General features: G+C 35.4%; 1 protein-coding gene and 1 non-coding gene across 2 annotated transcripts; both read left to right on the plus strand.

Moving 5' to 3' along the window:
* The first annotated feature begins 5,395 nt into the window (after positions 1 to 5,395).
* LOC115954339 lies at positions 5,396 to 5,498 on the plus strand. Its single transcript, XR_004083884.1, has one exon. It is a non-coding gene; the product is annotated as a U6 spliceosomal RNA (small nuclear RNA).
* Positions 5,400 to 19,918, plus strand: LOC115953333 (hydroxymethylglutaryl-CoA lyase, mitochondrial-like). Its single transcript, XM_031070941.1, has 9 exons — positions 5,400 to 5,622; positions 6,130 to 6,311; positions 6,396 to 6,573; positions 6,892 to 7,071; positions 9,646 to 9,726; positions 9,816 to 9,979; positions 11,767 to 11,903; positions 17,212 to 17,327; positions 19,479 to 19,918. The coding sequence occupies exons 2-9, from the start codon at positions 6,172 to 6,174 to the stop codon at positions 19,725 to 19,727; spliced, it is 1,245 nt and encodes a 414-aa protein (XP_030926801.1). The 5' UTR covers positions 5,400 to 5,622; positions 6,130 to 6,171; the 3' UTR covers positions 19,728 to 19,918.
* The last annotated feature ends 886 nt before the right edge of the window (positions 19,919 to 20,804 follow it).

Raw genomic sequence — 20,804 nt, forward strand, 5'->3', positions numbered from 1 at the left:
GTTTGATGGTTGTGTTTGTGTGTTTGTGCGTGTGTGTGTGTGGTGATGGATTTGGAAAAGCGTAGGAAAACAGAAGTTACGGTTAGAAAAAAAATAGTAAAGAAAGATTAAAAAATAATATTTTAATAAAAATAGAGTTTTAGGATGTAGGAGATATTGTAAAATGGGATGGTATAAGTAATAAAGTGATTTTTTGAGATGGTATAATAGTATAGCATAGCATTCTTTGATACTGATGCTCTCAAGGGGCAGTTTGAATTTAGTGTTTTTCATTGTATTTCACTCTGTTTTCATTATCTACAACTCAAAATTGGTGGTTTCACGGCTGTTTGGTTTGTTTGGATTTGTTTTCAGTTTTTGTTTCCATAACTCAATTTTCTGATTTTTGAGTAATGAGTTATAGAAACTGAAAACAACTTTTAGGTGTTTTTGAGTTATGGAAACAGAATTATGATGACATTTTGATAAATACACACGTATTTGAGGGACCCGCATGTAAGTAATCAAATCGATCTGATCTTCTTCTCCTTCTTGTTTTCTTTCTTTTTCACATTGGGTTTCTGAGTAGGGGCAGTTTGGATTTAGTGTTTTCCATTACATTTCACTCTGTTTTCATTACCTATAACTCAAAATTGGTGGTTCCACGACTATTTGGTTTATTTGGATTTGTTTTCAGTTTTTGTTTCCATAACTCAATTTTCTGATTTTTGAGTAATGAGTGATGAGTTATGGAAATTGAAAACAACTTTTAGATGTTTTTGAGTTATAGAAACAGAGTTATGATGGCATTTTAATAAATACAAACATATTTGAGGGACCCACAGCATGTAAGTAATCAAATCGGTCTGATCTTCTTCTTCTTCTTCTTTTTTTTCTTTCTTTTTCACATTGGGTTTTTGTGTTGGGGCGGTTTGGATTTAGTGTTTTTCATTACATTTCACTCTGTTTTCATTACCTATAACTCAAAATTGGTGGTTTCATGGCTATTTGGTTTGTTTGGATTTGTTTTCAGTTTTTGTTTCTATAACTCAATTTTCTGATTTTTGAGTGATGAGTTATGGAAACTGAAAACAACTTTTAAGTGTTTTTGAGTTATGAAAATAGAGTTATGATGACATTTTGATAAATACACACATATTTGAGGGACCCACAGCATGTAAATAATCAAATCGATCTGATCTTCTTCTTCTTGTTGTTTTCTTTCTTTTTCACATTAGGTTTCTGAGTAGGGGCGGTTTGGATTTAGTGTTTTCCATTACATTTCACTCTGTTTTCATTACCTATAATTCAAAATTGGTGGTTCCACGGCTATTTGGTTTGTTTGGATTTTTTTTCAGTTTTTATTTCCATAACTCAATTTTCTGATTTTTGAGTGATGAGTTATGGAAACTGAAAACAATTTTTAGGTGTTTTTGAGTTATGGAAACAAAGTTATGATGGCATTTTGATAAATACACATATTTGAGGGACCCACAGCATGTAAGTAATCAAATCGGTCTGATCTTCTTCTTCTTCTTTTTTTCTTTCTTTTTCACATTGGGTTTTTGAGTAGGGGCGGTTTGGATTTAGTGTTTTTCATTACATTTCACTCTGTTTTCATTACCTATAACTCAAAATTGGTGGTTCCACGGTTATTTGGTTTGTTTGGATTTGTTTTTAGTTTTTGTTTCTATAACTCAATTTTCTGATTTTTGAGTGATGAGTTATGGAAACTGAAAACAACTTTTAGGTGTTTTTGAGTTATGGAAACAGAGTTATGATGGCATTTTGATAAATACACACATATTTGAGGGACCCACAACATGTAAGTAATCAAATCGGTCTGATCTTTTTCTTCTTCTTTTTTTCTTTCTTTTTCACATTGGGTTTCTAGGGTTTTTTTTTTTTTTTTTTTTTTTTCACATTGGGTTTCTGGGTTTGCTTTCTTTTTTTCTTTTTTTGTTTTTGTTTTTGTTTTTGTTTTTGTTTTACTGGGTCCAGTGAGTTTGGGTATTGAGGGTTGAAGGAAAAAAATAAAAATAAAATAAAAAGTAAAAACTGCACCAAGTCAATCTGTGGGTCTTACAAAAATGTAAAATTTTTTAAAATATCAAATTTGAAAACAAGCACTAAACAACCCTTGATCTTCTCTGTATCATTCCAAGTGTATAAGATATCCCCGCATTTTATATATAAACGCTTTCATTTTTCTGTTTCTTTGCGATGTGGGACTCACGCACCGATCCCTTCTAAAGTTAAAACAGGTGCTATGCCCAGGCCCAAACTTACTAATCCGCCTTCTCATCCTTGTGGGCTTTCTTTGGAGATAGTTATCAAGCACAATTATTTATTTATTGTTTAATTATGAAACATATGATTTCTTGTTTGAATTCAATACCAAAAAAATAAAAAGAATATAAAATATCATCTCTGTAAATTAGAGTAAAAGAAAAATTACAGAAGAGTAATTTTAAAAGTATAATGGATGCATGAATTTATTATGTAATATATTCAATATAAAATTCCTCGAATTTTACTACCTTTATTCAGGCTAACTATGCCAGACTTAAGAACTAAATATATGAAATTAAAATGTAAAATATGGTGAGGCTTTCCTCTTGCAAACAAGAGGAATACAAGATGAGCCACGAGACTAACATATGTCTTTTTAATACAAGATAGAAATTCTACTCTAACCTAATCTAAGTGTATAGGTATGTGAAACTCTCTTCTGGAGACTTGAATCTCGGTCCTTGCCCCCCGCACCCCATAAACACTTATACTTATGGAATAACCATCACAAAACTAACATATGTCTTAAAACTATTGGAATGAAGTCAAACTCTACAAATATGGTATCATGCAAATATATGATTAATTTTAGAAAAAATATTGATTTAATTTCTTTAGAAAAAACAACTTCTTTTAAGAGAACTTTAAAGAGAAAAAAAAACAACTTAGAAGATAATATTCAATAATAATAATAATGAGAATTATAATGATGATTATTTTCATAAAATAGTTTATCTTCTATGTTTTACCCTGCTCATGTTACCCCTTAGCCTTTTCTCAGCAATACTCATTCCTAAATATTCCAAGCTTCCTCCAAAACATAATTATTTTTCAAGTGCTTGGAACATACACCAATTGCATTATGCATCGCTTATGAGTATAAACGTGACCCATTGCCCTAAATTCATGTGCAATTGCCTCCAACAATTGGCTATGAAAGTATTATGCAATTGTCCTAAGTGTCAAATCTTTTAAGTACCCCACCTATTTTATGAGAATAATTACTCTTTTATTATAGAACATAATGTCTAAGCATTAGCATTGAGAAGTGTAAAACTCCTTAAATTGCTATTTTACAACCACATATGCTCAAATTGAGTTTTACCTTGTGGGTATTGCTAAATTGTGAACAGTAAGTTTGTATATATAGGAATCATTGTAGCATGTATGTAAAAACTAAAAAAAAATAAAAAATTATTTTTTTTACTCTCTCTCTCTCTCTCTCTCTCTCTTCTGTTTTCCCTCTCTTCTGATACTTTCTGATGATGTACTGAAATCGTCAGTGAGTTGTAGGTTCTGAATCACGCCAATGGGTACCTGTGGAATAAGAATTAGAGGACCAAGTAGAAGACATTGGTGTGGTACTAGCCAAAAACCCTTCAAAGGTCAAGTTAATGAATAAGAAATCTCTAAAAACTCTATAGTAAGAGAGTTAGGGATTTTCTGCGTAATTGAGAAAAGAGGAGGTCTAGTGCTTATATAGTGGCGAGTAGTGAACCAAGATCCCTCAAAAGTAGGGATCTTTCCTTGTAGAGGGGATCTGATATTAGGGTTTCTGAGATTCTAGGGTGTCTTTCCATATGGGGAAGATACGGGAACGTGATAGTGTCTTTGTGCGTGATGTGCAAGATATTTCCATACATGAGTATTCGTGAGGGCAAAGTAAGGCCACGTAGGACTCGTTAGCTTCTCCACTCCATTGGCCTTATGGTCACTCGTCGCTTCAGGTTCTCTCGTCGGTTTGTGGGGGAGATGTATCTGTCGGCTTTTGCGGTGGCGTCATCCATTGAAAGTACTGTCGGTTTATTAAGGGTACATCACCTCTATTATAGTCTTTCCAAAGCCTCCGTCATCTTTTTGTGAAGCCGACAGTCTCATAGAGGTCGTCTGCTTTCCTAAACTTCTGCTTATAAATCAATTACTTTTGTCAAAAATACCCCTATCACTTTCAAACTCTCTCTCTTCTATCTTCTATCTCTTCTCATTTTTGGACTCTCTCTCTTCTCTCACCCTTTCCCTCTCACTCTCCAACTCTTTGTACTCTCTTAGATCTCTTTCTCTCATTCCTAACTCTTTCTCAATCTCACGATTTTGGGTGGTAATAGATCAGCGATACTGTGGTGGCGGTGGCAATTGGTTAAGTGGTTTGGTTGTGATTTGTTTGGTGGGTGTGATTTTGGTTTGGGTTTGGGACCTTTGGGTTTGGCTAGCTAATATGGGTTTAGATTTGGGATTTTAGTGTGGTGGTTGGTTATTTGGTGTTTTAGTGGTGGCTGGTGTTTTAGTTGTGGGTGGTTAGTGTTTTTGGTTGTTGTGGAGAGAGAGAGACATAGAGGAAGAGGGGAGAGAGAGATGAATAGTTTTTATTTTTTTTATATTATTTTTTTTATGGTTTATATTATTTTATAGGGTTGTATGTAAAAATAAGAAATAAGATGTTTGGTATATTGTTAAAGGAGTTGTTAAAGTAGATAAAGTAGCATTTTAGAGTATAAAAAAGATATTTATTTATAATTCCAAATTTGAATGCTCTGAACTCAATTGCTTTCTCTCATTTATTATTTTAAATATTATAAATATTTATCTTTTAAGTTGTCGATTTAAGCAATTGAATTCATATTTCTTCTAAAATTAATCATATATCTGCATGTTACCAAATATTTGACGTTTTATTTTCATATCTTGGGTTCTTGAGCTTGACGTAGTTATCATAAACAAAGGTAGTAAACTGTATTTAAATTCGAATTTTTTTTTTTTGTATTTAATATATTAATTTGTTTCATGCATGTATTATAATTTTAAAATTAAATGGGTTTATTTCTGGTTCATCTATTTTTTTCATTTACTCTATTTTCCAGAAATAATATTATATGTCTTTTTTTTTTTTTTTTTGGGTTGGGGGGTTTGAAACCATGAGTTTCATCATTTAAAAAAAAAGAAAGGAATTTGTAGTGAATTCACTACTCTCCAAAGAAAGCCCACAAGGATGAGAAGGTGGATTAGTAAGTTTGGGCCAGGCCATAGCATCTGTTTTAACTTTAGAAGTGGTCAGTGCCCCAGTCCCACATCGCAAAGAAACAGTAAAATGATAGCATTTATATACAACACGCAGCAAATGACTAGTGTCCCTTCGGGAACATCCGATAAAATTGGAACGATACAGAGAAGATTAGCATGGCCCCTGCGCAAGGATGACACGCATAAATCGAGAAATGGTCCAAATTTTTTTTTCTTTTCTTTTCTTTTTTGCCCATATTCTAGACACTTAGTTTTACGAAAATACCCTCTCCAAACGCTATCATTGCCACTCGGGCTTTCCTCATTGCCATTGGAAACCTCTGGGTTCCCAAGGTAAGCTCTTTCTATTTCCAATTTTGTTTGTAAAAACGTGTGCTCTGAATTTGAATAATTTTGAGTTTTATTTGTACGAAATTTGAAAATTTTTGAGTCATGCACACAAGGTGTTCGATGAAATGCTTCTTCATGATTGAACTTGGTTGATTAGATGCTTCTGACCCATGCAAGTCATCGACCCTTTTGTTCAAGTTTTATCATTAGTTTCTACAATATTATAATTTTGTTTGATTACTTCCTTCCTTATGGGTTTTAAAATTTTGATGCTCTATTGCTGATTTGTCATAGATGTTTCATTGCTTTTATTGATTCATTGAATAATATTTCCTCAGATTGTTCATAAATTGTATTGAAAGATAAAATGACAACTGGGCAAGAATGAAAATCAAATTTGCTCTAAACTATGGTCTCAGAAGCCTTTTCAAGCTGTGATAATTCTTAGGTTCTTGAATTATGATTTTAGTGATCATTGATAAGGCATCTTTTTCTCCCTTTTGCAATCAGAGGAACTAGAGTCATACAAAGTCATTTTAGGCTGTTGATGCAATGCTAGCGGCAAGGGGTTTGGATAGGTTTTCGCGGAATAGCAAATTCTTGGTTGATAGGGTTGTGCCAGTCATGCCAATTTTGGAGAAACCACATGGTGTTACCAATCACTCAACGGTTGGAGCTGATACACTCAAGAGGTTTTCCTCTAGTGCTGTACTTTGTTTGATAATTCATTCTTAACAAAATAACCAAGAATTTTAGTTCCCTTTTTTTTCTTTTAGTCATGAGTACACAAGAGAGGCATTCTTACAGATAAAACAAACAAGTAATGTCTATCGGAGAGATATGATAAATGGGGTGCTTGCAAGCGTTGGTGGGAATTATCAGGCACTTGGTAATGCTCATAGTGCTATGTGTTCTGTAAATCGTCCTTATAGCACAGTGGAGTTCTCAAATAAGGTAAATGGATCTTTTATAGACTTTGTTATCTCTTTGTATTGTAATTAGAAATTTTGTTGTGAGCTATGGAGGGCAGGAGTAATAGGTTTCACATGTTCTCTAATTGTAGGATCCTTTTTTCAAGTCCTTTAACAATGAATAGGATACTTTACCAAGTTTATCTTGAGAGTGTACTTCTCTAGCCTTTAATCTTGGCATGATTTGTTGTTTTTAGAATATCGTATAGTAATAATATGTCTATTTCTACATTTCATTTTAGAAATTTCATTATGGTTGTTATGGAGGTTTTATTTTCTAATACTCTGTACGACACTGCAGTTTCTTAGAAGTATTCCAGGATTTGTGAAGATAGTGGAGGTTGGTCCAAGGGATGGATTGCAAAATGAGAACAACATTGTACCCACTGCTGTAAAGGTTGAGTTGATAAAAATGCTTGTTTCTTCAGGGTTGCCTGTTGTTGAGGCCACGAGTTTTGTTTCACCAAAATGGGTACCACAGGTAAACATGGATTTTGTTGTCTATAAGAGATAATCTGCCTTGTTGTGGACTTCTTTGCTCAGGATTTATACTTTGATTGTTCCTTCATCTCTCTGCTCTCATAAATACAGGTTGATTGGTCTCCTTATTCTAGGAAAATATGTTAGAAGGTCATTTCCTTTTTGTTCTTTGTAGTCTTTTAAAAATTCAAATTTTCTCATTTATACAGATTTAAAAAAAAAAAAAAAATTATGAGTCTTTATAGTGTTTGTTGTTGAGGCTTGGCATCTTATGCATTTTGATATGTTTGATGTTTGTTAGAAATTTTTATTTATTTATTTTTTTGTGTAAGTAAAGAAAATTTATTAAAGAAAACCTAATACCACCCACTACAGAAGGTTTACAACATCAAGAAAAGTTACAGCAATCAATAAAATCTAACAAGGTAGAGTAAGTATGGCATGGTAACACTGCCATCTAGTCGAACAAACTCATAGAAGGATCAACTTCAGCTTTGTTGTGGTCCTTTCCAAACCTTCAAGCACTTTATTATGCTCCCTCCAAATAGTCCACACAAGACACAAACAAATAGAATTCCAAATATCAACCTTGCCATGTTTAGCAAAACTCCTTTTTCAGCATGCCAGTAAATCAAGAACTCTGTGAAGATCCACTGCACCCTGAACAAGCAGAACACTAGTGACCATAACTCTCTAGCATGCTCATAGTGTAGCAATAAGCGATCACCACTCTCCCTGTTCTTCTTACACATTTGACACCAGACGGTGTAAATTATCCAATGTAGGAATTTGCCCCAAAGCAGTGGTCCATGTAAAGAATGCTACCTTAATATGAACTTTTGCATTCCAAATGCTCTTCTTGGGGAAAAAAATGTACATCCCCAGTATAAAGCACCTAATAAAATGATTTCACCTCAAATATCCCACTCTTATAGGTCTCCAACAATTTTGGTCATTTACATCCCTTCTAATTTTTGCTGAATAAATGGTTTCTATAAAAGCAGTCAATATATTTATCTCCCAATCATGAAAAGCTCTTGCAAAGGTGATATTCCAGTGCATTGATCCATTGTTCCAATTCATGTAGTCCTCCACAGCAGCCTCACTATTCTGAGCAATACGATACTATTTAGGGAAGGCATCTTTCAGAGCACCATTCTGACACCACCAATAAACTCAAAATCAAGCATTAGCTCCATTCCCACTTGAGAAATTTTCTCAATACACCCGGAAAAGAGAATCCACCCCAATCGAATATACTTCCACATACGAGCACCATACCCTCCCCTACCCTTCTTTGAACACCACCCACCCCATTCACTACCATATTTACACTCCTCTGCCTTTCTCCAGAGAGCATCTTTCTCTGTGGTAAATTGCCATAACCTTTTACCTAGCAAAACTTTAGCATTCCTTGTATTCCCTACACACCTTGACAAACTAGGATATTTCTAGTTGGGTGAGAGGCTGTGCAGTTAACGATGATTGAATTGCCTTATTAATATAGGCCTATCATGATACTTGAAAGCTGAGTTTTCTAATCATTGAATGCTGATATCAGAACTAGGCTTATTGTTATATGATTTAACCATATGAGTAACAACTTAACTTCCATCTAGTTATGTGCCCTTGAATTGTTGCATATTCAGCTCTTGTTGCAGCTGCTACTGCCATTTTCTTATTTATCCTATTGGAAAGAGTTTATTTATTTATTTTTTTTTTATGACTCTATGCCTAGCTTGCCCATTTTGTGAGAGCGAACAAATAAAAAAATTGTGTGCAAATGGAAACGCAATAGAGGGATGCATCCTGAATGATGCAGGGTAGCAAAAATTTAATAACCGAAAAAAGGTCAACTGAGTTTATCTTGTTGTGTGGCCCTAGGGCTGACTGTAGCACCAACTAAGTGGGATTGTAATGTTGCTAATGAAGGTCCTAAAGAGACATCTGGGCTGCAAAAAGGATTTGGGTTCAAGTAGTTTGTTATAGTGAAAGATGAAGCCCTACTTAAGCAGGGCTAGTAAGAAAACTATTAAGGATGATATAATATAATCTCTCTCTCTCCACCATTTGTTTTTAATAATCTTTTACTTGTTTGCTTCTGTTAATACAATCACTTCCTTAAATTTCATGGTACTACAATCACTGGCTTAAATTTTACGCTGCTGAGTTCACATATGTCTACAAATGTGTGCCACATTAGTAGAAATAAAATAAAAAATGTCTTAAAATCATAGGGTTAATAATTTTTTCTTTGGCTCGAAAGTCATTTTTTTGTTATTTCTTCTACTATACTATATTTCACCATGATTGTATCTGTTTAGTGTTATCTTCTTTGAATACTTTACAGCATCTTTAAATAATCGTTAGCCAAAAAAAAGAAAAAAGAAAAAAAAAAGAAGCATCTTTAAATAAAACATTTTCATTGAATGTAAAGTTGTGGTTTCTGTAATTGTACATATAGATTTGTTGTATGGACTTATGCATTCATAAATTTCATTCAATTTTTGAAGGGGGCAATCCTTCTATACAGACTAAAATGCTGCCTTTTTGAACTTCTTTATTCTTGACTTAGCTAGCAGATGCAAAGGATGTAATGGAAGCAATTCGAAATGTTGAAGCTGCCAGATTTCCAGTATTAACTCCTAATCTTAAAGTAAGGTTTCTTTGGTAGAGAAACATACAATTATAAATTAATCTAGAATATGTATGGAGGAAATTATTCCATATTTTTCTTTCTTCTAGGGTTTTGAAGCAGCTGTTGCTGCTGGAGCCAAGGAAGTAGCCATTTTTGCCTCAGCATCTGAGGCTTTCTCAAAGTCAAATATTAACTGTAGCATCAAAGATAGTCTCACTCGGTACTCTGACGTCACTCTTGCTGCTAGAAAGGTCTCAATTCCTGTTCGTGGGTATATTTTCTGACTCTTGTTAACTAATATCTTCAGAAAGTTTTGTTTCTGTTTTTTGGGTACCCTACTACCCTTAGATCTTCTAGTGTTCCAGTATTAGGTCAGTGAAAAAGTTAAAACCTGAGAAATAAGCAAAAATATTCTTCCAACCCCCCTGGTTTCTTTGTACTTTCTTTTTTTGGTATGACTTCAGGTAGAATAGAATAGAGGAAAATAATACATGTGGTCAACCCCAACTAATTTGTCGAGGATCCATAGGCGGCCCCAAAATTTTTGGGACTAAGGCTTTATTTATGTTGTTGTCGTAAAGAGATTTGAACCCCTAAGAAGTGGCTCCCATAAATGTCCCGAGTATTGAAGTATCAGAAGAGGTTAGATTCCTGTAAAAGTATTGCAAGTTATTGGCACCTAATGGAGGGAGAATGTTTGATCTGGCTGACCAGATGGTGAGAGCCTAAAGTGTCTGAGTCTTTTGGTGCATATTTCTTTTCCATATGAATGTAAAATGCACATAATTATATATATATATATATATATATATTATTTTTAGTTTTATATTATTGCCTTTCAGTTAGCTTTATCATTAATCGGCCTGGATCTTAATCTTTCAACGTTTGGATATCACGTTCAACAATTAAAAAGTGTTTCAGCATTTTATGGATTTGGACTTAAGAATGATTGAAATATATCACAAATTCATACTGACTTGGAGGCCCAGAAAAAGTTTCCCATTCAAATGGCTTTGTTGATTGCATAGAGAAATATCTTTAAAATTTGGAAAAAAATACATATAGAAGAGAACATCTTTGAGGCTGCTGTAGTCTGTAGAGTAATACTATTAGAGCTCCTTATTTGCTCACAAACTCATATTGTGAAAAAATTTTGATAACATCAAACTCAACTTACTCATCCTAAATCTCTCTCTCTCTCTCTCTTACAGATAAGGATAATTTAATTGAAAAATAGAGAAGGGATTACTCATCCTAAATCTCAGACCTTTGTGCAGAATCATTGGTCCAGTAATCTCAGTAAAGTCTCCAGGCAACATTGCCTTCTGATCCAAAATTAACAAGAACAAGTAGAAGCCAACCAGCCAAAAAATCTTGTTTATATTATGAATACTGCACATAACATGGTTAAAGAGCTTTCATGGTTCTCACTTCACCACTTTGTGAATGAGTCATAGTTCAACGTACTTTCTTCTCCCATAATAATGGATGGAGGGTCAGTTGTGTAACTTACTAATAATAATAAAAATAACACTTCACCACTTTCCTTTTTTGAGCCTAACGCATAATTTCAGCAAAGTGGTGATCTGAAATATTTACAATTGGAGGTGAAATTTTTTAAATGACTGCATTCAATGACATACAGTTCACAGATTTAAACAACTGTCAAAAAAAAAAAAAAAAGAACTATTGCAGTGTGGCTTAGGTGTGAGTATGTCCATCTGTCTGAGACTGTCCTTACTGATTTAAAAATGTCTGCAGAAGTTCTGCTAATAGATCTTTTGTTTTTTGTTAGTAGAACCATGATTCTGTCATTTTTTACAGTTTGATTTCACTAACTGGATCTAGCATTGTCTATGGACTAATTATTAACTTTCAAAATCACTTTTTAATGGCAGAATTTTTTTGATAAGTACTTTTTAATGTTAGAATTATGTGCTGTCTGGTTTTTGTTTCTTTACTTTCTCTCTCTCTCTCTCTCTCTCTCTCTCTCAAGGAATTTAAAAACCAATTTTTTGCTAATAATGTGACAAATTTCATACTTTCTTATCTTGTTAGATACATATCATGTGTTGTGGGGTGTCCAGTGGAAGGAGTTGTACCTCCAGTTAAAGTAGCATATGTGGCTAAAGAGCTCTATGACATGGGTTGCTCTGAAATTTCCCTTGGCGATACAATTGGTGTTGGTACCCCTGGTAATCTTTAAAACCGCATTCTATTTTATCATTTTATATTGTTTTGTTGCCCGTATCAGGGTTCTAGTTTCGGACTAGTATTTCTGATTTGCATTTTTTCCTGTGAAAGGCTAAGATAACCATTAACCAACAAATTTATACAGATAAACAAAAAGCTCCTAGCCCACAAATTACTATTTGTTACTGATTGAACCCTAAGCCTACACCCTTGAAGTAACTGTATGTGAAATGGGTTGCTATGGCTGTTGTGTACAGTAGATCTGAAAATCAATGATGTGGGGAAGAGGGATGGAGAGCAAAAGACATTAAGAACTTAAGAACATAACCATGAACTTGAATTGCAAGCTGGTGCAGCACCTCCTTCAAAAGGATTTCTTTAGAGACCACATACTGCTGAGAATTGAATGATATCTATGAAGGGAGGTGGCACAAAGAATGAAAACATCAAAAACTTGAGAATGTCATCATGCACTTGAATTTTGGGCCGTTTTGCACCTCTTTGCTTCAAGGAATTAGATTGAGATAAATAATACGACCCATTAGGCTGAAGGAAACTCAAAAAATCTGTGTTTTAATTTTTTTTTTTCTTTCTTTGATTGGTAAACAACTCACGCATCCATGGAACTTTAACATGAGACCTAACCCACCACTCCTACTTATGCGAGATGGTAGATCCATTTGACCCTAATTCCATTGGCAAATAGTCAATGTTTTTCTTTTGAGAATGTTGATGTCATAATTAGGTTGGAGATAAAATTTGTGAACCATTAGGCTGAAGGAAGGCCATCAAATGCATTTTCTTATGACATGATAATCTTATCATTGCAATGGATTGCACCAATTCAGGCAGCCATCTAGGGGTCTACAAGGCTGACCAGCCAATGCAGAACGCAGCATCCTTGGATGTCCTGATTTTCTGGCTGCCCTTTTGAATCAGATTGATAGCTGAGATGCAGTGCGAAGTAAATTTAATTATTATTATTTTGAATAATTATTACAACAATTAGGGGAGGGGGGATTTGAAGCCTAGTTCTCCTTATAAGAGAGGCCAGACACAATGCCACTAAGCTACAAGGACAAAGTAAATTTAATTCTAAGTCTAGGAAGCAACTCACAAGTAGCTTAGCCACTAGTGTTTCTTCATCAAGAAATCTTTGTGGCGGCTGCTACATTGATTTAAATCTGCTCTTTTATGCAATCTAGTATCTAATGAGATACATGACCTAGTAACTTGTGTGTCATTTCAACCTAGAAGCTTGTGAGTACTTCCTCCGTTAGAAATCATAAAGGGTGCTTTCCTATACTATTGATTTTGGAAGTTACTTTGAGCCCCTACATTTCTATTTTACTTTCTCTATTCTTTGATTCTTCATAAATCTCCCAATCCCTTTTTTTCTTTCTTGTTAAAATTTTCAGAACTGGTTTGTTATCATTTCTTCAATCTGAACCTTGGCTAGATTTGGTTTTTTATGAAATGATTCTGATTTAAAATAAAAAAAAAAAAATTATATAATGCACAATATAATTTAACTATGCAGAATTTTTACTTGCAAAATTTTATTTATTATTTAAATGGAATTATTTATAGGTAAAATGAGTACCTATAGTAATATAAATGTAGTTTTTTTTTTTGATAAGTAAGAAAGATATATATTAAAAGCTACCTCATGAAAACACAAGGCAGAACAGAGAATACAGAGAAGGAAACAAACAAAAGAGAGGAGAAAAGAAAAGAAAAAAAAAACGGAGACAACAAATAGCAAATTAATTACAGAGAAGAGAACTAAGGAACATAGGGATAGAATTACTAAAGGTGAATCCCCAAGCCCTAGACCAATCAAAAAGAGAGCCACTAAAGTAAGCGAGCAACTGGTCATCAGACTTGTCCCTATCCTCGAAAGTACGCCAATTACGCTCCCTCCAAATACACCACATTAGGCACAACGGAGCTAGATTCCAAACGCCAGAAGAGTGCTTTCCAAACCAATTCCACCAACCTAAAAGCATATCTGCAACCGATCTTGGCAAAACCCAAGAAATCCCAAAGGATCTAAAAACCATGCTCCACAACAGATAAGCTTTGTCACAATGGAGAAGCAAATGACTCACCGACTCCCCATTACAACGGCACAAAATGCACCAATCTACAAAATCGAATCCTCTATACCGCAAAATATCCCCTGTAAGAATCTTCTCCCAAGCCGCAGTCCAAACAAAGAAGGAGACGTGAGTAGGAGCCTTAGCCTTCCAAATACCTTTCCAAGGAAAGGTAATAGGCAGGGAGCTTCGGAGCTTATTGTAGAACGAGCGGATATCAAAAACCCCTTTCTTCGTCAATTTCCAAACCATGCGGTCTCCTTGCTCAGATTGAGGTAAGTTAGAACCCATGGTTTGAAGGAAATCATCCACCACACCCGTCTCCCAATCATTTGGATTTCTAAGTAAAAGAACCTTCCAACTTCTCCGAGCCTCGGTCCCCAAACGTTCAAGAGACGAGGCCACCGAAGCCTCTCTATTAGAAGCAATCCCGTACACTACCGGGAAAGAAAGATGGAGTGGTGAGTCCCCATACCACTGGTCCGTCCAAAACTTCACTCTATCCCCCACCCCTACCTCAAACCGGATGTGTTTGCTAAACACCTCCCATCCTTTTCGGATACTTCTCCATAAGCCACACCCATGAACACCCCTGCCCAGTTTGGAAGACCAACCCCCCCACTCTTCCCCAAACTTCAGAACCACTACCCTCCTCCAAAGACGAGTCTCCTCAACCCCAAACCGCCATAGCCATTTTCCTAGTAAAGCTTTGTTAAACGTAGTTAACTTCCTTATACCCAAACCACCATTAACCTTAAGAGCACACACCTTATCCCATCCCACCAAATGAAGCTTGGAATCCCCCCACAAGAAGTCCCTCTGAATCTTCTCAATCTTATTAGCCACATGCGAAGGGATGGTAAAAAGGGATAAAAAGTAAGTAGGAAGGTTGGAAAGCGTACTCTTAATCAGGGTCAGTCTACCACCTTTTGACAAATACAACTTCTTCCACTCGGCCAACTTCCGACTAATTTTTTCCAAAATAGGATTCCAAATAGAAGGGGACTTATAGGCAGCCCCCAACGGCATACCAAGATAGGTCATAGGCAAAGACCCAATCCGGCAACCCAGGATCTCTGCCAAGGCATGAATATTGTTAATCTCCCCTACAGGAACCAACTCGCTCTTTAAGACATTAACCTTCAAACCTGTGACAGCCTGGAAACAAAGTAGAAGCATACGCACATGAAGGATCTGCTCCACATCCGCATCACAGAAAAGGATAGTATCATCCGCAAACAAAAGATGCGAGACACACTCCCCTACACCTCGTCTGCCTATAGCCTGAAAACCCCTGATCAAGCCAGCACCTTCAACTCTTTTCATCATCCTACTTAAGACCTCCATCATAACTAAAAACAACATAGGAGATAGCGGATCCCCTTGTCTTAGGCCCCTCGCGCTCCCAAAAAAGTCAGCTGGTGCCCTATTAATCAAAATAGAGAACTGGACAGTTGAAATACAAGTGCGAATCCAACTACACCACTTCTCCCCAAAGCCCATTCTCTTTAAAAGATCTAGAAGAGCCTCCCAATTCACATGATCGTAAGCTTTCTCAATGTCTAGCTTACAAATAACCCCCGGGATCTTACTCTTCACACGATATCAACACACTCATTAGCAATAAGAACTGAGTCAAGAATCTGTCTGCCTCCCACAAAACTATTCTGAGACTCAGAAATTAATTGATCTAAGACCCGTTTCATTCGGTTTGCGAAAACCTTAGACAAGATCTTATACAAGCTCCCCACCAAGCTGATAGGTCGGAAATCTCTAATATTAGAAGCATCAATTTTCTTGGGGATAAGAGCTATAAAGGTAGCGTTCAAAGATCTCTCAAACTTACTGTGCTGATAAAATTTCTCAAAAACTGCTAGAACATCCCTTTCCACCACTCTCCAGCAATGGTGGAAAAAAGCCATAGAGAAGCCATCAGGACCTGGAGCTTTATCTCCAGCCAGCTCATTAACGGCTAGAAGAATCTCCTCCTGCTCAAACCTCCTTTCAAGCCAACCCCTCTCCAACCCATCAAGCTGATCAAACTCCAAACCTTCCACAAAAGGCCTCCACTCCTCTGACTCCTGGTACAAATTTTTATAAAAATTTACTACCTGAGCAGCCACCTCGGATTCCTCCTCATAAATCACCCCGTCCACCTCCACAAAACTCAGATGATTAAACCTTCTACGGGAATTAGCCACCTTATGGAAGAATTTAGTATTTTTATCTCCTTCCTTAAGCCATAGCATCCTTGATTTTTGTCTCCAAGAGATTTCTTCCATAGAGAGAAGATTTTCCACTTCCGATCTTATCATAGCTCTCTCACAAATCTCTGCCTCTGAGAGGCCAATCTCCCCTTCCTTAGATATGTTTTCAAACATATTGATTATTGTTATTCCTTTTGAAAAACCTAAATAAACATAATTTATGCCTAATTTTTTTAAAATATTCCTTAAAATAAATTTAATTTAATTAATTAATTGCTGTTTTGCTGCTCAATTGTGTCCTAGTTTTTCAAGAATGTTGTGTCATGTTGTGTAATGTCCTGTGTTGTGTTGGTGTCAATGCTTTAGAGATGGATGGTAGATTGGGGAAATTTTGACATGATACTCTCTTTAAGAGAAGGACCATTTTAGTAGATTGGTATTGCATGTGTAGGTGCAAGGGCGAGAGTGTGGATCATATTCTGTTGCAATGTGATGTTGCATATGCTATATGGACCCATGTTTCTTTTCCATTCTTGGGGTTTAAGGGGTTCTACCAAGGAGTGTTGTTGATCTTCTATCTAATTGGAATGAATTGTTTGAAAAAAGGAATAGTCGTTTTGTTTGGAACCTGGTCTCCCTACATCTTCTGTGGGTAATGTGGAGAGAAAGGAATCATGGCACTTTTGAGAAAGTGAAAACCTTGATGGTTCGACTGGTATTCTTTTCACAACCTAGATTATTGTTGAGTCCTAGCAATACCTCATCTATTGCGGATTTCAGCTTTTCTCTCATTTCAATTATAATGTATACTTTGTATTTTTTAAGCCATCTTATGTAATATTAAAATTATCATTTTTACTTGTTAAAAAAATTTTGAACTGAAGTATGCACTATTACGAGCTGTTCATGTTTGATTTACTGTTAACTTGCATGTGTTACTATTTTTTTATCTAGTACACTTAAATTTTTGTTATTTTACCTTGTGTATATCTTTATCTTTCCAGGTACTGTTATTCCAATGCTTGAAGCTGTTATGGATGTTGTCCCTGTTGATAGGCTTGCTGTCCACTTTCATGACACTTATGGGCAAGCTCTGTCAAATATTCTAGTATCTCTACAGGTAAGCATTTATAGCATCTTCATTTCTGCATGATAAGAATCAATTGTTTGGGTGCTCATTATATTATTATGCCATCATTTTCAATGCCATGTAAGAAAAGACAAGTTAAAATATACTAGGATACAAGTAAACTCTAATTAACATTAAAACTAAAAGAAAAGACGAGTCTTCAATACAGGTATAATAATTTGTTAATAGCATTGAAAATAAAACAGATATATTGGGTTTAGCATTGGGGAAAAAAGAAGTTACAATAGAATAATATGTTTAGGCTGAGAGAGTTCCTAACTGAATAGATAAAATAAACACTTAAAAAGTAAAATAATAATAATAAATAAAGAAACTAGTAGCTTCAAGAATACCACGGCCTTGCACTTGGACCTTGGCAACCTTGGCCTTGAGCTTTTCCTTTCCTAATTGGTGAGGCAAAGTGTCTCTCTCCTGGCTGTCCTCACCTAGGTTGCACGGACATGCCATTTTTGGCGTCGTGTCCGCATCCGACACGTGTTGGACACCGGAACGGGGACGACGTGCCAAATTCCGGTGTCCGGCGGTGTCCCTTTTCCAAATTTTTTTTTTTTTTTTTCACTTCTCCAACACGGCGCCGACGCAGTTCCGACACGTCCTACACGCCAGCAGTGAAAAAAGAAAAAAAAAATCACAGATTTTGACCGGTGAACTTACCAATACCATTGATTTTGTGATAACCCTAAAATAATATAGCAAGTTTAGAGTCTCTTAGATTGAAAGTTGAAACCACATCTCAAGTTCATCTCAACCCACCCTCCCTCTGTCGCTGCCGCTGCCCTCTGTCCCTCGCCGGAGTTAGATTGGGCCAATCAGCGAGCTCCGACGTCGACGCCGTGCCCTCTGTCCTTTGTCCCTTCTGATCTCTCTCTCTCTCGGCACGGACCGATCTCTTCTCTGTTCTCTCTCTGTTTTTTTTTTTTTTTTTTTTTTTTTTTTTTTTTTTTTTTTCGATATTAATTTGAACGTACTGTTACTTACTTATTTATAACACGTTTTGTTTTTTTTTTTTTTTTAACTGCTGCTATGGCCTGTGTGCCACTGTCCCTTTTTTTTTTTTTTAAATTTTCTTTTATATATATTTTTTTAATATTAGTTATAACTTATAAATTTGTTTTTGTGTGTCCTGCTATAGTTTTATTTATTTATTAAAGTTAAATATTGTAGGTGATTTTACTAAAATGAATACTGAAAGTGCTTGAAGATTTTGTGTATTATTGTAGTACTTTGGGTGTTAGTTTACTTATTTGTAGTTCTTACATAATTTAAATTCTAAACATAAATGTATTTTGTCTAAAAATATTAAAAAATATGCCTAAATATAAAATTTAATTAATTATTTAACTGCCGTGTCCCCGCCGTGTCGTGTCCTTATTTTTCAAAAATTGCCGTATTCCCATGTCCGTGTCCGTGTCGTGTCCGTATCCGTGCAACATAGGTCCTCACATTACTGCTTGAGGGACATGAGCTCGACTTTGTGGATGTTCTCCTTAATTGACCTGCTTAGCATAGTCACAGCAGAGCAAGTGAGAAAGAGTGCTCTGATGGTTAATCTTTGTGGCTGGAATTGAGAGAGGGAGAGAGCCGATCGTTGAGGGTAGGAAAGGCTTGATCTATGTGTTGCAACAGTCCAGGGACATGCATGCAGTTGTGTTCGTGCTCGTAGATATGGAGAGGTTTTTGCCTTATCTGTGCTTCTTAGGTGGTTATCTTGTTTTGTAAGAGGTTGTTCTTTCTTGTGAACTACTTGTGTACTCGGGTGTTTTCCTCTTGACATATCTTCTTATTAATGAATACATATGTGTGTGCACATGTGCATGTGGTTACAGTTTTACTTTTTTTTGTGCTCAAAATCTTACAAATTAATTGAGTAAAGGCCTGTTTTAGCTTATCCTAGTTTGTGGACTTCCAGCCAACCTCACACATCCTAGTTTAGTTGACCAAAAATTTATCAAGTCTCCAAGTTGTTTGTCCTGGCCGTGGCTCAAGTTTATATAAAATATAAACTTGCAATTTTCAGTTGGCTACATTTCCATACTTACCACTAAATGCTTGCAAAATGATTTGAAATGTGATTATTTCGTGAAACTTAAAGCAATTTTGTTCATTTGTATTGTTTCACAGATGGGGATCAGCACAGTGGATTCATCGGTTTCTGGTCTTGGGGGTTGCCCTTATGCCAAGGGTGCATCTGGAAATGTTGCAACTGAGGATGTTGTTTACATGCTACATGGACTTGGTGTGAAAACCAATGTGAATCTTGGGGAGCTCATGTTGGCTGGGGATTTTATCTCTAAGCATTTGGGACGTCCATCTGGTTCAAAAACAGCGGTTGCCTTGAGTAAAGCCACATCTCATACCTCAAAGCTATGAGGTACTAGCTCTAGATCATGTTACGTCTCCCCATTTTGTAAACAAGTTTTATTTCTGTACACATCCTACTTTGGGGATTGTAATAAACATTTTTTAAACTTCTCAAAAAAGAAAGTAATAAGCATGTTTTGCACTTTGGTTCCTTAGTGCACCATCTAAAATAAATTTATTAATTATTGCAGTTGCACCAAGAATGCACATGTTGTTACTAGCTAAGTTAATGGATGTCTACTACTCGTAGGTTAGATTATTAATATTATTATTAATGATAAGTTACATATGCATTTAGTGAGACTTTGAACTCACAACTTTACCCCTCCACCCATATTTGATTATGGGATATTTTGTTACGTATGTATTTATGATGCCCGTAAGTTTAATTAAACTTGTGCCCTTTTTTTTTCTTCACTTCTAGAACTTATATGGCCTGATTGGATAAAGGGGGAGGGACAGGGAGCAAGGCAGAGTAGAGTAGAGTAGAGTAGAGTAGAGTTGTCTAGATCTCTTTTTCGACAACAAAAGAGTTAATCAATTGAGCTAATTAAAACTTGTTTGAAATTATGCACCGAATGCCAAATGCCTAGTAAGGGAGAGGAATGTGTGACTCAATGCACTGTGTTTGAGATTTAGTAAAAAATCAAAAAAAGAAAAAGGAAAAAAGGGGGCTGCATTTGATATTACGTATTTGAGCTTTAGTACATTTTTTTTATAAGTTCACTTTTTCTAAGCATGATAGAATTTTTTTTCACAACTTATTTTTTAACAAAATAAATCAACGAAAATAAGTTTATTTTATTATATTTTATTTGCTAATTAAAATTTAGAGGATTTAACTTAAGGGTTGTGTTAATGGGCACCGCACGGTGCCCGTTAAGCACACCTTTTTCTGAAAAAAATTGTGTCTTCTTTCTCAATTTATGATACTTTTTCAGTTTACCGATACTATTTTAGGTTATTTTTTACTTTTCCTGACAAATATTTTTTGTTTTTTCTGCCCTTAACATTCTCCTTAATTTAATTCAAGCAGAATTATTTAGATAGAATTTTCAATAGAAGTCAATCTATCAGCGTACAAAC

The sequence above is a fragment of the Quercus lobata genome, chromosome 7 (genome assembly GCF_001633185.2).
Source record: "Quercus lobata isolate SW786 chromosome 7, ValleyOak3.0 Primary Assembly, whole genome shotgun sequence".
NCBI classification, from domain to species: domain Eukaryota; kingdom Viridiplantae; phylum Streptophyta; class Magnoliopsida; order Fagales; family Fagaceae; genus Quercus; species Quercus lobata.

Coding starts and splice junctions, on each gene's coding strand:
- LOC115953333 (XM_031070941.1), top strand. CDS start 6,172: ATGCTAGCGGCAAGGGGTTTGGATAGGTTTTCGCGGAATAGCAAATTC. Junction 7,072..9,645: donor CACCAAAATGGGTACCACAG/GTAAACATGGAT, acceptor TTCTTGACTTAG/CTAGCAGATGCAAAGGATGT. Junction 9,980..11,766: donor GTCTCAATTCCTGTTCGTGG/GTATATTTTCTG, acceptor TTATCTTGTTAG/ATACATATCATGTGTTGTGG.